Here is a 14,889-nt window from a genome sequence, read left to right on the forward strand (position 1 = left end):
CAGCCCCAGATGCTCTTTGGGCTGTGGGGCGGGGCGTCTGTCACCAAGGACAGAATCACCCCAGATCACGTAAGCTGCCTTCTCGGTGGAAGCGTCCTCTTTCTGAAAAGTCGGGCCTGGAGGGAGATGCGCACAGGATGTGCCTGTCCGGCACTGGCACTGCCCGGAGCCGCCGGCGGGCCCCGCCGCTGACCGGCGGCCAGCGTCACAGCACCGGGGCCGCGCCGGGCAGTGGCAGAGCAGGGTGGCCTTCTCCTGAGGTTCTCCAAAGCCTCGGCTGCCCTCCCCAGGGTGAGGGCTGCGGTCACGGGGCGGGTCCGAGCTGCAGGCAGAAGCTGGCTCCGGCCTTCTCACCTGGCGGGAGGGTGAGGCGCTCGCCTCACGCAGCTGCTACTTCCCTCTGTCCCCTGCCCTCGAGACGAGCCTCCATCTGCCGGCCTGGCTCCGCCTCCCCACGGGTGTTCACTGTGCAGCTACTGTGAGCAGGGCTCTGGGGGCAGGGGCCACGGGGCCACAAAGACCAGGACTCCGGCTGCTGGGACGGCCAGGTGGCCTCTGCCCCCACAGCAGTGCCAGCACCTCGGACTCTTGCTCCCGGCCGGCCCCTGACCTGGAACGTTCCCTGGGCCTGACCCTGAACCATGAGTCGCCTCTCCTGTGCCCCGTGCAAGGGGGACCGGGACAGCGGCTCGCTGCCCTGCCCTCCCCGGGAAGGTGACACGGGATCCTCACCCTCAGGTCACTGACCTCTGGGTCCCCATCCATGGTGGGACGTCGAGCAGTGTCCCGCTCACCACCCGTTAGAAGCCAGTAGGAACCCCCGAGAGTGACAACCAAAATGCCTCCACGCTAACCAACGTCCCCTGGGGGACGGCGCCACGCAGGTGAGGACGGACGGGGCAGGGGCAGGGTCCCCGACGGCAATCAGGACGGGCTGAGTGCACCGAGCCCGCGCGCACACTGACCAAAGCTGCCAGACACAGCCACGCCGACTGCCTGTATTCTCCAAAACCAGGCTTCCAGAAACGTCAAAATGTGGCCGCACACTGCCCACGACACAGCGTGAGGCGCAAGCCACGGCCCCCGGGGTGGACAGGCCCAGGGTGACCTGTGCGAGCGGGGCAGAGCGCACCGTGGCCCCGGGGGCCAGAGGGAGCGGTGAGGGGCCGTTGGGGCCCAGCGGGGAGATGATGACTCAGGGTCTGGAGCCTGCAGGGCGTGGCCTCGACCACCCGGGAGCCCAGGACCCAGGCAGAGCCCGCAAGCACACGCGGGGAGAGCCCCGGGTGGCCGCGTCACGGGGCCTGAGCGGGAGGCCGGCCTAGCCGCTTCCCCAAGAAGGAAATCCCTTCTGATAGGAAAGCTGGAAGCACAGTCTCCCTGCGGCTGCCCTGTCCTGCCGGGCGGAGAACGCCGCCCCGACCAGCTCCCGGGGCCTCTCAGGGTCTGCAGGCTGGACCCCGGGCAGGACGGCGGAGAGGGCCCTAGGTGCACCCGTCCTGGTGTCACATCACAGTCACTGGGGACAGGCCTGCGACCACCTGACGCACCCCACCTGCTGCACTCAGGGCCCCTCGGGCTTCTTGCTCGAGGCGCTGTGAGTCACCTGCTGTCGTTCTTTGAGGAACCACACTTGTCTTCTAATGCTTTCATGCTCAAGTCTGTGTGGACCCCTCACACCTATTTAAAAGCCACGTGAGGGCTCTTGGGTACAAAGACAGACACACACAACAGAACACTGTTGGCTGAGGTCCTGCGCTGAGCCGGCCTTGCTGAGTTTGCTGTAAGTCTGGGTCTGGGGAGCACAGGCCTCACGTGCCCGTCGGTGCTGAATGACCACAGGGCCAGGGGCAACAGACCCGTTTCCTGGGGGCGTGCCCACCAGGGTTACCTGGCAGCCACCTTTGCAGAACCTTCTGGAAACAGTGAACTGCTAGATGCAATGCAGGAATCAACATGGAAACCGCCTGGGCAGGGTCAGGGCGTCGGGCTGCCGCCTCCGTGGACTTGGCCACTGCCCCACTCCAGTCACCCGGGGGCCCAGCGGGCTCCGAGGAACCCGGCACGTGAGGTGAAGTCTCCGTCACGACCGTGCAGGTCCCCAGGGGAGGCCCGCGAGGGCCTGCAGGGGCTGCCCAGCAGGATTCGAGGGAACTGCTTCTGCGTTTGAAGAAAGGCGGCCACGCGGCCGGAAGGCCGCCCACCGTCCACTCACGGCCCCAGTTTGAAGGACTGTGACGGTCACCTGTCCATGCTGGTGTCTTCTGGAGATGTGTGTCCCAGCCCTGCCTGCCTGTCCCCCGCAGCGGAACCCCGGGCCACCACGCCCAGCTGCACCGCCCAGCACAGACCTTCTCCCAAAATTCCACTGTTTTTGTTTTTTCATTGTGTTTTTGAGGAGGGAAACCTAGCTTTTGACCAACAAATGAGGTCGGGTTTTCCTCCCAGGGAGTGTTCTGGAGGGACATGAGTTCCAGGGGTTTGTCTGGTGCCGCCCGCTCGGTGCTTCAGGACGCGTCTGCACAGACGCCGGGTCCTCAGGGCGGAGGTGGGGCAGGAGACTGACCAGCAGAGCCAGCACGTGGCCCCTGAACCTGGAGCGAACACGGCCTAGCGCAGGTCATCCTGGAAGAGAGTGGCCTCAGGAGCCCGTCCGGTCCAGGATGCTGAGAAGCGCCGCAGGCTCTCGGGGGCTGGTGGCGGAAAGGAGCCGTCACAACCCTTTTCTTGTTCTGTGTTTGGCAGCGAAGGTGGGCAGCCCACCTACTTGGGGGCACACGTAACCCCGAGGAGTTGCCGACCTTTTGAAAGGGCTGCCAGGATCAGGTCAGTGCCCGCCACGTGCTCCCTGGGGTCAGCGTGGCCCTTCCAGGGGGCGCCACAAGGCCAGGTGGCCCAGTGTCCGTGCAGCCCCCAATACGGGCACAGACGGTGTCCTCTGTCCAGCCTGCCCGGGTCAATTCTCAAGCTGCCACCCGACGTCCCCACTGGTGGCGCGTCCTGGGGGAGCTCTCGTCACACGTGCTCTTGGAAGGAAAGAGGAGAGGGGCGTGAGCACAGAGCTGGCGCATTCTCTCTGCAAGCAGAGACTCATCTTCTCAGGAACCAGGACGGTGAAAACAGGGTTGAAAACGCCTGCAGACGGGCGCCGCATCGGACTCTCGGGTCAGCAGGCCCGGATTCTTCAGCAAGCCGTGTCCCGCATGGTCTGTAAGCAGCCTCGGGAGGGAATCTGCTGCAGCCCCAGGCAGCCGCGTGCCCCGGAATCACCTGGGTGAACAGGTGGGCGGCCACTGCCGTGTGGGTCGTGCTCACCTCGGGCCCACCCTCCCCTGACGACCCTTCTCACAGGTGGAGAAACGGGGCTCAGGGCATGGTCGTTGGCCTCAGGCGTGGAGCCTGCTGGCCTGACCACCAAGGCCTGGCAGCCCGAGGCACCTGCCAGTAGGAAACCGAAACTGAAGGCCCTGCGTGTGGCTACTTTCCCAAACTGGGGCCGGAATCACTCTGACCTTTGCTCTGGGACCGTGAGGTGCCGAACAAAGGGTCTGGACCCGCTGGAGAGGCCCCGCCCCCGAGGGGTGGGGCTGAGACGAGGGAGAACAGGAGGACGAGCCGGGCAGCTGGGGAGGGGCAGCGGGGCTGTGGTCCCAGGCTCTCTGCTGACATGCACGCGTGGCTGTACGTTTGGAAAATCCCAGCACAGTGTCAGCGAGAGGACGGGCTTACACGCCAAGGAAGGCCAGGGGGACAGGCCTTCGCTTGGGATTTCACCGTCTCTGAAACTGGAAACGCCTATTTCCTGGTCATCGAGTAGCACCCGTGCTGAAAGGCGGGCACAGAGAGAGTGGAGCGCCCAGCTCGCCCGAGCCCGTGGACCCACGCTTCCTCCACGGGTCTCCTTCCCTCCTGGCAAACTGACCCGTGAGCTCCAGCTCCGGCCTCGCAGCCTGGGCGCCTGTTGGGACAAACCAGAAACACTCAGGGCGGGCCGTGAGGGGGCCTCTCTGAAGACCCCAGGGGCCCCGCACTCAGCAGCGCCCCACTCCACGCTCCTCTGGCTTCCTGCTCGGGCGAGGGCTCCCCAGGCCGCCCTCATTTCCAGGACGAGACTTTGTAAGAGGTCAGGGTGGGAAACGCTTCAAGGTGCTCAAGGGCCTTCAGCAGCCTGGCTGGGTCGGCAGTGGGGCCGTGGGCAGTATTTCTGGGCAGACGGCATTGGCAACCAAGTGGCAGCTCCAGGCGGCACGTAGCAACCCCTCCCGTCGGGCAGAGCTCCCACTGTGCGCAGGCTCCGCGGTCCAGCCGCGCTCGCTTCCACACCCTCCCAGGAGTCCAGGAGGAGCCCCACCTGGTTAATAAGACCTTTGGGGATGCCCGCTGACCTCCACCACCAGACCAACCTGGGGAGACTGTGCTGGCCCCTACCCGAGGGGTTCCCCCGAGGCCCCAGCCCTCAGGCCCTCTTGTGACACCTGGGTGGTCCCAGGGTCCACATTCTAGGCTCTTCTGCTCCCCACTGTGAGTTCTGCTTCTTCGTTTTACTTAGTCAAAACCCATACTTTCTGGATCTGTCTTCGAGCTTGGCCAGAACTGGTCAGACGGCCTTGAGGGACTGAAGGCAACTCGGCTTCCACAGACACACCACGTCCACACTCGGAGTCCGCCGTCCCCCCCCAGACCCAGAGACCGGACTTCCCTTCTGGGGCGGAGCTGTGTCAGGATCTCGGAGGTGGAGGTCACACCAGGGGCACTGGGGCTGCTATCCTCACACACGTGAGCACTATTAAGGCATGCTTCCCGTGAGAGCGGCACCACGCAGGGCTTGGAAACATCCTGGGAAAGGCCAGCCCTCACCCCAACAAAGTAAGCGTGCGCTGTCTGCAGCGCGGGCTTCTCTGATACCTGCGTAGCTTCTGTCGGGACATCTCCGCCTGCACAGCCAGCCCGTGGCCACGGCCACGGCCACGGCCACGACTAGCACAGCAAGGACGCTGAGAACCGGCGGGTTCACCGCATCTTGGGTGTCGTCCACTGGGTCCTCTGTGATGCTGTCCTTGGTTCCCATGAACATTTCTGCAGGAAAGGAAAGTAACCCAGGACTTACAGGGTCAGGGGGAAAAGGGGGTTTCTTCATCCTGAAGGAGAGAGTGCTAAGGGAAGTATCGATCCACCAGACTTTCCCAGAGGTGTTTTGTGATTTCTAAGCTATAAAGCTGACGGAGAGAAGGCTTTCCCCCTTCAGGTGAACCTTCATCTCTTTCTGGGCTGTCATTCCTCCTCACCCTACCTGTGTGACCTGTAATCCCAGCCCTTCCTAAAGGTCCACACTTGGGAATGGGCGTGGTGGGAAGCACAGTCTTCCTGGCTTTTCTTTTTTGGGGGGGGGGGGGTGGTACACGGGCCTCTCCCTGTTGTGTCCTCTCCCGTTGCGGAGCACAGGCCCCGGACGCACAGGCCCAGCGGCCATGGCTCACGGGCCCAGCTGCTCCGCGGCATGTGGGATCCTCCCGGACCGGGGCACAAACCCGCGTCCCCTGCATCGGCAGGCAGACTCTCAACCACTGCGCCACCAGGGAAGCCCTTCCTGGCTTTTTAAAGTAAACTTAATTTAATTAATTCTTTCTAGCTTAATTGCTGGCTTTAAAAAAAATAATGGTGAAATTCACATAACATAAAATTAACCATTTTAAAAGGAACAATTCAGTGGCATCTAGTACGTTCACAAGGTCACGCAGCCAAAACCATTATCTAATTCCAGAACTTTCCACCACCACAAAAGGAAACCCCCTTCCCATCAGTGGTCACTTCCCATCCTCTCTCCCAGCCCCTGGTAAACTCTAATCTACTTTCTGTCTGTTTGGATTTACCTATACGGGCCATTTCATACAAATGGAATCGTACACTATGTGGCCTTCTGTGTCTGGCTTCTCTCACTGAGCATCACCTGCACGGTTCCTCCACATTGCAGCATGGTCAGTGCCTCATTCCTTTTCGTGGCTGAGTAATGCTCCACTGTGTGGATGGACGCATCCCTTCGTCCATCCGTGGACACTTGGGTTGCTCCCACCTTTTGGCTATTGTGAATGAGCTGCTGTGAACACTTATGTACAAGTATTTGTTTGATTCTCATTTCCAGCGCTCTGGGGCGCACACCTAGGGGTGGAATTGCTGGGTCACAGGCTAAGTTTTTTTTTTTTTTTTTAGGCTACGGACATGCAGGCTCAGTGGCCATGGCTCACGGGCCCAGCCACTCCGCAACATGTGGGATCCTCCCGGACCGGGGCACGAACCCGTGTCCCCTGATCGGCAGGCGGACTCTCAACCACTGTGCCACCAGGGAAGCCCCACAGGCTAAGTTTTAAGGAACTAGCAGATTGCTCTTCATGGCGGCTGCACCGTTTCCTGTCCCACTGGCAGTGCACGAGGGGGCCAATCCTCCTGTCCCAGTGTCCAACCATCGTGCCCCTCCCTGGGCAGCTTGTTACAAGTGTCCCGTGTTTGCCGAAACCCGAAGGAGCCATGAGCCAGACAGTGGCTAGGCCTCCCACGCACCTTAGAACCATCTGGAAGCTTTTCAACATGTCCTGTTGCCTGGACAGCCCAGAGGTGCTGATTCAGAGGGTCTGGGCACAGGGCGGGGTGATGGGGGTTGACAGGCTTCCCAGTTGTCCCCCAGAGCAGCTGGGCCGAGACTACGGCCCCAGGAGACCCTCCCATTCCCCTTCCCCTGCACCCGGCTGCCCTGCTGGGATGCAGAGGCCAGCAGAGGCCTCTGGTGCAGCCAGAAGACCATGACCGCTGAGTCCCAGGGCTGCGCCTGCATTCCAGGAAGGCGAGTGCCCAGGCGCGGGGGCTCCCGGCAGCTGGGCGGCAGGCAGGCCCCCGACACCCCCATCCTCCAGCTCTCCTGCCCCTCCTTCCCTGGCGTCTCAACGCTGCTGACAGGGACACACAGGCTGAGAGAGCCTGTGGCTTCTACGAAGGAGTCACCCGTCTGCACCCTTCCACAGGGGGCCTGGGACGGCAGCCAGGCCCAGCCGGACCCCCTGGTGGAGGAGGGGTTCTGGTTTCCCAGGGGGCACACGTCCGAAGAGCTGGGGTGGTGGCTGTGCAGGAGGCGCTTCAATCCTGATGCTGCCGCCGCCTCAGCTGCAGCTTCTGAAGCGTTACGTGACCTTTCGGAGCCTCAGTCCCTCATCTGTGAAATGGGTCCCCAAAACTGACGCCCCCCTCAGGTGCATGAGGATTAAGCGCCCCGAGCACCTGGCCGGCCCCTGCCCTCCGCCGCACGGTGATGTCTGTCCCCCCTCGCCCTGCCACCACCTCTGAAGCCGCTGCTGAGTCACCTCATAGGGGCTTGTCTCCCACCTGAGAGGATCCCCCAAGTCGCCCCTGGCCCCAGCCTTGGGTCGGGGTCAGTGCGCAGACCCCGGGACCTTACCCGTCTGGCTGCTGGTCAGGTTCTGGTGAAGAAGCACGTTCTCAATGCAGCAGCCCACGTCGACGGGGGGGCTCCGCCCGATCCGCAGGACGCTGACCACGTTGTACAGGCCCCGCGCGTTTAGGGACACGGTGCTGTTCTGCAGGGCGTCGTCCAGCAGGCTGTTGTCCGTCTTGTTGATCCAGTACACTTTGGGCCACGGGTAGCCATTCGTGGACGTGCACGTGAAGACCAGCTCCTCGTCCTGGGATGGGCCGCTGACCACCGGCATGCTGTAGTTTGCTGCAGGGGAGGGAAACGGGCTGAGGGCTGCCAGGTTCCGAAGGTCACAGAAGGGGGGGGACACAGTGCCAAGGGCCAGGGAAGCAGGGAGGCAGCCGTCGTGCCCCAGACGCCGGAGCAGGGCCGGGACCAAGGCTGTGGTCTGGGCAGCAGCACAGGCCCTGTTCTACCAGTCACGCCCCCCAACCCACCAGCAGGGGCGCTGTGAGCCGGGCGGGCAGTGACCGGCACCCACGTCCCACCCCAAGGAGGTTGGCCTCCTTTGAGTCTAGTGACACGGTCAGCTGACAAGTCACCCGTCTCTCCACCGAACAGTGCCCCGAGCAACTTGCTGGAGGCGCTTTAATTTTCTTCCTAAACTCTGATCTCATTTAGTGCCTTATACCGCTCCCTCCTAATTTCATGAAAACATCTTGTTTGGGTTGAATTGGAGAGTTTCGAGGCAAGGACAGCAAGCTTAGGAGCTCCTGTGAGGAGGGAGGCACCTCGGCTCCTGGAAAACTTTCTTACGAGCCGAACGATATTTCCACCACCTAAGCCGCACACCTGGTTTAAACAGAGCCCCGCTAGAGGGATCTGGATTTCCTCTAAGGGAAGACACGGGTGAATGAGCCGCAGAAAACAGGTCTCACTGACACTTCTTCCGGGCCGTAAGGCTGGGCTGGAATCAACTCGGCAGCTCCGCCGTCTTACCTGCCACGTTTAGTGTGACCGTGACTTCCAAAATCTTTTCTAATTCTAAGGATTTCCGAAACACCAGGCAGTTGAACTTCTGCTCGTCCTGGGGAGTGACATTGTGCAGGTGCAGAGAGAAGTCGCCCTGCTTCATGCCGTCCAGGGACAGCCGGGCCCGGTCTTTGTAGTGGTTGTTAACGTGGCCGGCAGAGCTGTTTCCCGAGAGGTAGTAAGTCACCACAGAGTTGGTGTTCTGTTTGCCTGGCACACTGATTTGCCAGTAAACATAAAGGTCATTTAAATCGAAGGTGTTTCCTTCGGGGTAAGTGCAGCTGAGCCAGACATCACTGCCCACCATCGCTCTGATTGCTTCTTCTTGAATCTCTGCAAACATCCAAAGAGAACAGAATTCATCTTCCGCGCTCGACGCGTAACTCTGAACTCACCCTTTGGAGGGACGGGGGAGCTTCTGGGTTGCAAGACTCAAACCCCAATTCTGACTCATTTCAGTAGGAAAGGAATGTATTAGTAATAATACAGTAAACAATAATACAATAAACAAGTTTAAAAATTCGGACACGGGCGGTAAGCTGCTCTGATACATCACCAGGGTCGGTTTCCAGTCATCATGCCGGGAGCCAGCCAGGACTCCTCCCTGTTTTTACTACTTCTTGGGAGTTTACAATGAATTCAGAATAAAAAGATGTTTTTTAAAAACTCAGACATTTGAAAAGAAAACATCAGCTTCTCAACAACATCATTATAGTAGTGTTTGCAACTCCATCAGAGAAGGCCCGGCGAGGTTCTGTAGTCTGTTACAACGGCTCAAATGCCAGCAGGGAAAGTGGCCGTGTGCCCTGACCGCCGCCCTGTGGGCTGGAAGGCCAGGCGAGGCCTCAGTCTCCGCTGCGCTGTTCTGCACTCTTCTGGAAGCTGGTGGCTTTGGGGAGCAAAGGGGTCACGGGAAACAGGAAGCCCAGCTCCCAGCTCCTCTGGAAAGCGGAGGTTCTGAAACACTTGGGGGGAACTGCGCTCTGCCCGTCCCAAACACAACACGAAAGGAGAACCACGGGGTCTGGCCGAGCCCTCCCCTTTGTGGCTCTCAATGCCACACACTACCCTGGGCTTGGGGGCCCCGTTTTCTCACAAGGGCCCCTGGAAAAGCAAGCAGGGCTGTGGGGAGGACCCCACTGACACCTGTACTCCGCGGTCCTCACTGCTCAGAGCTGAAGGGCTTGGAAGGCTCCAGCAAGAGCACCGTCTGCACTTACCAGCTCGCAGGCCACAGAGTAGCAGCAGCAGTAGTCCAGGGCTGGGAAAAAACAACCAGAAAAGGGTGAGTCCCGCTCTCCCCAGTGGGGTCAGGAGCCGGTCACACCCACCATCCCAGTGGGAATACACCCCAGCCAGGCCAGCAGCCCAGGCCACCCGGGCAGCCAGGGATTCAAGGAGCGGACGCAGCACCAACTCCTCCCTGCCCAGCAGGCAAGCCCCAAGGGGCTGGCAGCCCCTGCACGGGACCAGCTCCCACGTTAATAAAACGCCCCTCAAAGCAATTATGAGGGTGTGATAAAGGGTATCGAGAGGAATCATCAGCCCCCTGGTGGCCTGGCTTTGCACGGATGGAGTCTAAGAAATTGTATAAAATCGGATAAAAACCCACTTTCGGGGTATTTGAAGTTTGAGAGACAGAGAAGATGTAAGATGCCCCTCCCCCTGCCAGGGTCGGGTGAGCCCCAGGACGACCTTCTGAAGGAACGTGATCAATCTGAAACCAGATCTGCCGGCTCCACTGGAGCTGGTGCACAGCTCAGCCCTGGGGGCCGGCACACCCCTCTCATGACTCCCAGGCTCCTGGCGCGTTCAGCCTGGGAGCCTCTGTACCCCGCATGCCTCAGCGGTGGCCCCTGCCTCACCTGTCACCACTCTGCCCGCGCCCCAGCCCACTCCTCGTTGGGTCAGAGAGGAGAAAGCACAGACGGGGCCCCCCGCTCAGGGGTGTGGGTGGCTGGTGGCTGTGACACGGCAGTATTTTTATTTTCCGTTCTTGAGGGAATAGTCTTTCCCTGTATTTCCAACTGGGGAGACTGGGTGGTGGGACCCTGGGGTGGGTGGGTTTCTGGGCTGTGCGTGTGGGACACCTGGGGATGGGGTACCTCACCAGCTCATCAAGGGAAACACAGGCTGCCGATGCTAAGACTGCCCTGAAGGGGGTATTTTGGCAGAAAGTTGTTGCCTCCCCCTCAGCTGGCAAGAGACCAGGAGTGACCAGCTGGCCGGCACCTTCCCCAGTTTGCCTTTGCTGATGCAGGAGGGGGAAAACCCAGGCGTGCGGGGGGCACGTCACCAGTTGGTGGGCACCAGACGGCATTCGAGGTAAATAAGAGCGACCTTGGCACAGCAAACTCACACCCTTCTTTCCTCTGGGCCACCGCCGGGGGCGGGGAGGGGAGGGGGGGGAAGTGAGAGTGGGTCGCTTGTCTTCTCTCCCAGCTTTTCCTCTTTCCCTCCCTCGGCAGGGACCCCGCCCCGGGTACACCCGCGTACTGCCAGCGTCCAGCGCCGCCGGGAGGACAACGCCGGCAGGTAACCACGCCTCCCGCGGCCCCGCGCGGTGCCGCCCCGCTCCCGGAGCCCGACGCCTCCGCTGTGCCGCCAGGCTCGGTTCCCCGCGCCCAGAGGGCGCGTCCGCGCACACGCTCACCTCCTCGGCCGCATGGTGGGGGCGGAGACCCCGGGCCACGGGGGAACTCGGACGGCGGGAGATCTCGGAGCACTAGAGACCTCGGGCCGCGGAAGCCGTCGGGCCGCGGGAGAGCTCCGAGCACGAGCACAAGCGACCTCGGGTCGCGGGAGCCCTCGGAGCGCCCAGCACTCGCTGCGCTCCCGCCGCGCCTCGGAGGCTCTGGGCGCTGAGCTGGTCGCCGGCTCAGCGCCCTCCCGATCCGGCCCCGCCCCTGGTCCCACCCCCGGCCCGGTCCCTCCCACGGCCTTGGCCACGGGCAGGCGCGAGGGAACGGAAGCTTGGACAGTCACTCCCGAAAGTTCAGCCCTTCCCAGGAGAGGGCGTAAGTCGGGCCCCGCGGGTTGTAGGATGGGGCTCCAGGTCCACCGGGCCTTGAGCCTGGGCGCAGTAGGTATCCCGGCAAGTCGGCGGCAGGGAAGGTCCGGTGGAGGAGGGCGGCCGAGCGCGCTGCTGGAGGGCTTGCCCAGCTGGAGGGGCCGTGGGAGGCTCAGTGCTGCCCTGGAGTCGCGCAGAACGTCCGCGCCCCCAAGCGCCCCGGCTCCGCCTGCGCTTGTCCCCCGCCCCAGCGGCCTGAGAGCCGGCGGGGCGCGGCGGGCTGAGAGTCAGGCTCCCGCCCTCCCTCCCGCTCTTGGGACGCAGCCAGGACCTCCAGCGCTTGGTGAAGTCAGAGCCCCAGGACCGTTTAGGGATGAATGAATAAGTGGCAGGAAGGAGGGAGGGAAGGCAGGCCGGCAGGCTCCACCTTCCAGTCCAGCCCTAGTCTCCCCCGAGCCCGCGTTGCTGCCGCGTCCTTTGTCAGTCCTGGGCCACCTGCCGCGGCATATTTGCCTATTAAAGGCTCTGAAAAGCCCACCGCGTGGAAACCAGTTCGTCTTTGCTCCTCCAAGCGTGTGGGACTTCTCACTCTTTTTTTTTTTTTTTTTTTTCTGGTCTGGGAAAGGCGGCGCGGAGCCCCGGAGCTGGGGGCAAACGCCGCGTTTCCTTCTTGCCCAGCCCACCCAGTCCACAAGGCCTCCTCTCTTTAGGCCCAGCTGCGCCCTCCTCCCGCACCAGCCAGGTGGGTGCCGGCCAGGCGAGTGGGTGGAGCCGTGAGGCAAGAGACCGTCCAGCCCCCGGAAGGGCCTGGGCCCCCAGGCACCCACCTCAGGCCTGGAGGCGCCTGTTGGGTGGAGGCATGAGGGGTGTGTCCTGCGGCCCAGGCTGATGGGGGTGCTGAGACCAGCCTTTGGGGCGCAGGACAGGCAGGGTGTAAAGTGAGGGCAGAGCCCACGGGTCTCCCCTGGCCCCAGCCACCTGCATGCTGTCATTCTTATAACAGAGATTTAGTGCCCGCCTACCACACGCGGCCTATGTGAGTGCTGAAGAGAAAAGCTTAAGAGAATCCGCGCCTGGTGGAAGCTAACATTCCTGTGGCGACAAGAGCAAACAAGACAAGGAAGCAGGGCTGCCCTGGTGGCGCAGCGGTCGGGAGTCCGCCTGCCGATGCAGGGGACACGAGTTCGTGCCCCGGTCCGGGAAGATCCCACGTGCCGCGGAGCGGCTGGGCCCATAAGCCATGGCCGCTGAGCCTGCGCGTCCGGAGCCTGTGCTCCGCAACGGGAGGGGCCACAGCAGTGAGAGGCCCGCGTACCGCAAAAAAAAAAAAAAAGAGACAAGGAAGCAAAAGAGCTGGGCTGGGAGATGGGGATGCTGCCGAGGAGGGGGATGGGGGCTGCAGGTGGCCAGGGAGGGAGGTGGGCCTGCGGTCCTAAAGCGCAGGGGCTTCACCTGACCTCCCAGGTCAGGCTGCAGGTTGGGGCGGGGGATTTACAGAGGCCAGGCAGGGTCTATCCTCCCTTTGGGGGCAGGGGGAGGAGAAGGGACAGGGGTCCCGGCCAGGACTCCCGTTCAAGTGTCCAGTGAGGGCACAGACAGCCTGAACTTGGGTGGGGGGCATCAGGAAGGGGTTGAAAGATGGGGGCCAGGAGGAAAAGTAAGATCTGGCCAGGAGAACCGGGCGTGGGTATAAATCAGATCAGAGATGGGGTCTCAGGACGCTGCCCATCCCCAGAGCCAGAAAACCAACGCCGCATCTGGAACAGATGCAGCGGGGACCTTGGTGGGGGGGCGGTCACCGTGTCAGGCCCAGCAGGGCCGGAGGGGGCACGATATCGGTGGCCTTAGATCCCCTCCCGCGGGGTTGGCAGCAGCTGGCAGAGGAGGACCGACCCAGCGGGTGAGGAGAAAGGGACAAGGGACCGGCTGGCTCCGACACCTCCCGCCTTCCTGGGTCCAGTCCCGCCCCCACCAAGACCCCCCCGCCGACCCACAGTGCTGGGGAGTGGAAGGGGTGGACCCCACACACAACCTCGGGTCCTGGGGGACGGAGAGGCCCCCTCGGTTAAAACCTCCATCGCAGTGTCGGCTCACGTGGAGCGGGGAAGGAAAGGTGCCCAGTCGGCGTCCCGGGCCGCAGCCCTACCATGCAGCGGGGGCACAGCCCCAGGGCAGCGGGGCAGGGAGCGCGGCGGGCTTCCGGAGGCGAACGCCGCGGCGCGGCCGGCTGCTGTGGGGAAGGGGTCAGGCTTGGCTTCCGGGGCAGCCCTCCTCTCCGGACCCCGGAGGGCCAAGTGCTGCTGCCAGGCCCACCCAAGAGTGGGCACCCTGGGCCCAAGGAGCGCGCTGCCTGTTGAGCGGGCAGGCAAGCGGTAGGGAGTGCAGTGGGGCTGGAAGGGGACGTCCGAGCAGGACGGGGCGGGAGCGGGGGAGGGACACCCCGGGAGCGGGCAGAAGACCAGCCCCAGGCCCCTGAGACCGTAACCCCTCTGTGCCTGTGTTTCCGCATTTGCGAAGTGGCGGTAGCGACAACGTCTTCCTCGTAACGCAGCTAAGTAGGTTCGTGGTTCCTGTGAGTGAGCACACGTAAGGCGTCCGCACCGATGCTGGCACGTGGCTTATAGACAGAGGATTTCAAGACGGATGAGCACAGAGGACGGCCCTCGGGAGACTTCCTGCGGGTGAGCTGAGGTTTTCCTCCCTTGCCTTCACCCGTGACCGTTTCTCAGGCAGCGAGGTGGGTGTGTGTGTTGGGGGTGCCGGAGAGAGAAGCCCACCCGGAAGGCTTTCTGGGCCAACCTGGGAACCAAGCCGGAGTTGCTGCTGTGCTGAAGGCCCAAGGCTCTGGGTGCAGACACAGAAGCAAGACCCCATTACCTCAAACTCGGGGCTCAGAACAACAGAAATACACCGTCTCAAGTTCTGGAGGCGGGATGCCTGAACCAGCGCTTCTCCGGGGGGCTGGAGGTGAGGGTCCTTCCCGACTCTTCCGCCCCGGGTGCCCCAGGCGCCCGCCGTCTTGCAGCTGCGTCTCTGCCCCCACGGCAATGGCCTTCTCTATATGGGGTCAGGTCTCCTCTGCCACCCCTGGCGAGGGCCTTGGGGCTCACACGTGATCCAGCACAGTCTCCCCATTTCCATCTCATCACAGCAGCCAAGCCCTCTTTTGCCCATAAGGTGACATTCACAGGTTCTGGGATTTGGGACAGGAACATCTTTCTGGGGTCATTATTCAGATGACCACGGGGGTCACAAGGGGCCTCTGTGGGTGGGATTAGATACTTAGAGGCAGAATCTCAAGGTGTTATAAGGCTGCTTTGAGGGGCTCTGGGCCCCGCCTGGGAGTAGGCTGGCACAGAGCTGACGCCGGCAGACCGGGCCCCCCGGCGCCGGCTGCCTCGGGTGGAAGCAGCTGTTCCCAGCCCTG

General features: G+C 62.5%; 1 protein-coding gene across 13 annotated transcripts; it reads right to left on the reverse strand.

The window, feature by feature from the left end:
* Positions 1-984: 984 nt before the first annotated feature.
* ICOSLG (inducible T cell costimulator ligand) lies at positions 985-11,338 on the reverse strand. 13 transcript variants are annotated; one of them, XR_012331662.1, is made up of 7 exons: positions 11,106-11,338; positions 9,673-9,713; positions 8,420-8,785; positions 7,445-7,726; positions 5,948-6,156; positions 4,906-5,076; positions 985-3,026 (listed from the first exon to the last, which is right to left on the reverse strand). XR_012331662.1 is itself a non-coding variant. In XM_033856199.2 (7 exons), the coding sequence occupies exons 1-7, from the start codon at positions 11,117-11,119 to the stop codon at positions 3,185-3,187; spliced, it is 996 nt and encodes a 331-aa protein (XP_033712090.1). In that variant the 5' UTR covers positions 11,120-11,332; the 3' UTR covers positions 985-3,184. The 13 variants fall into 13 exon arrangements, 8 of the variants coding, with proteins under 8 accessions (XP_033712090.1, XP_033712087.1, XP_033712093.1 ...); XM_033856199.2 differs by lacking the exon at positions 5,948-6,156 and adding an exon at positions 3,923-3,958 and having other exon boundaries at positions 985-3,270; positions 11,106-11,332; XM_033856196.2 differs by lacking the exon at positions 5,948-6,156 and adding an exon at positions 3,923-3,958 and having other exon boundaries at positions 985-3,825; positions 11,106-11,332.
* Positions 11,339-14,889: the final 3,551 nt, after the last annotated feature.

This window comes from Tursiops truncatus, chromosome 4 (genome assembly GCF_011762595.2).
Source record: "Tursiops truncatus isolate mTurTru1 chromosome 4, mTurTru1.mat.Y, whole genome shotgun sequence".
NCBI classification, from domain to species: domain Eukaryota; kingdom Metazoa; phylum Chordata; class Mammalia; order Artiodactyla; family Delphinidae; genus Tursiops; species Tursiops truncatus.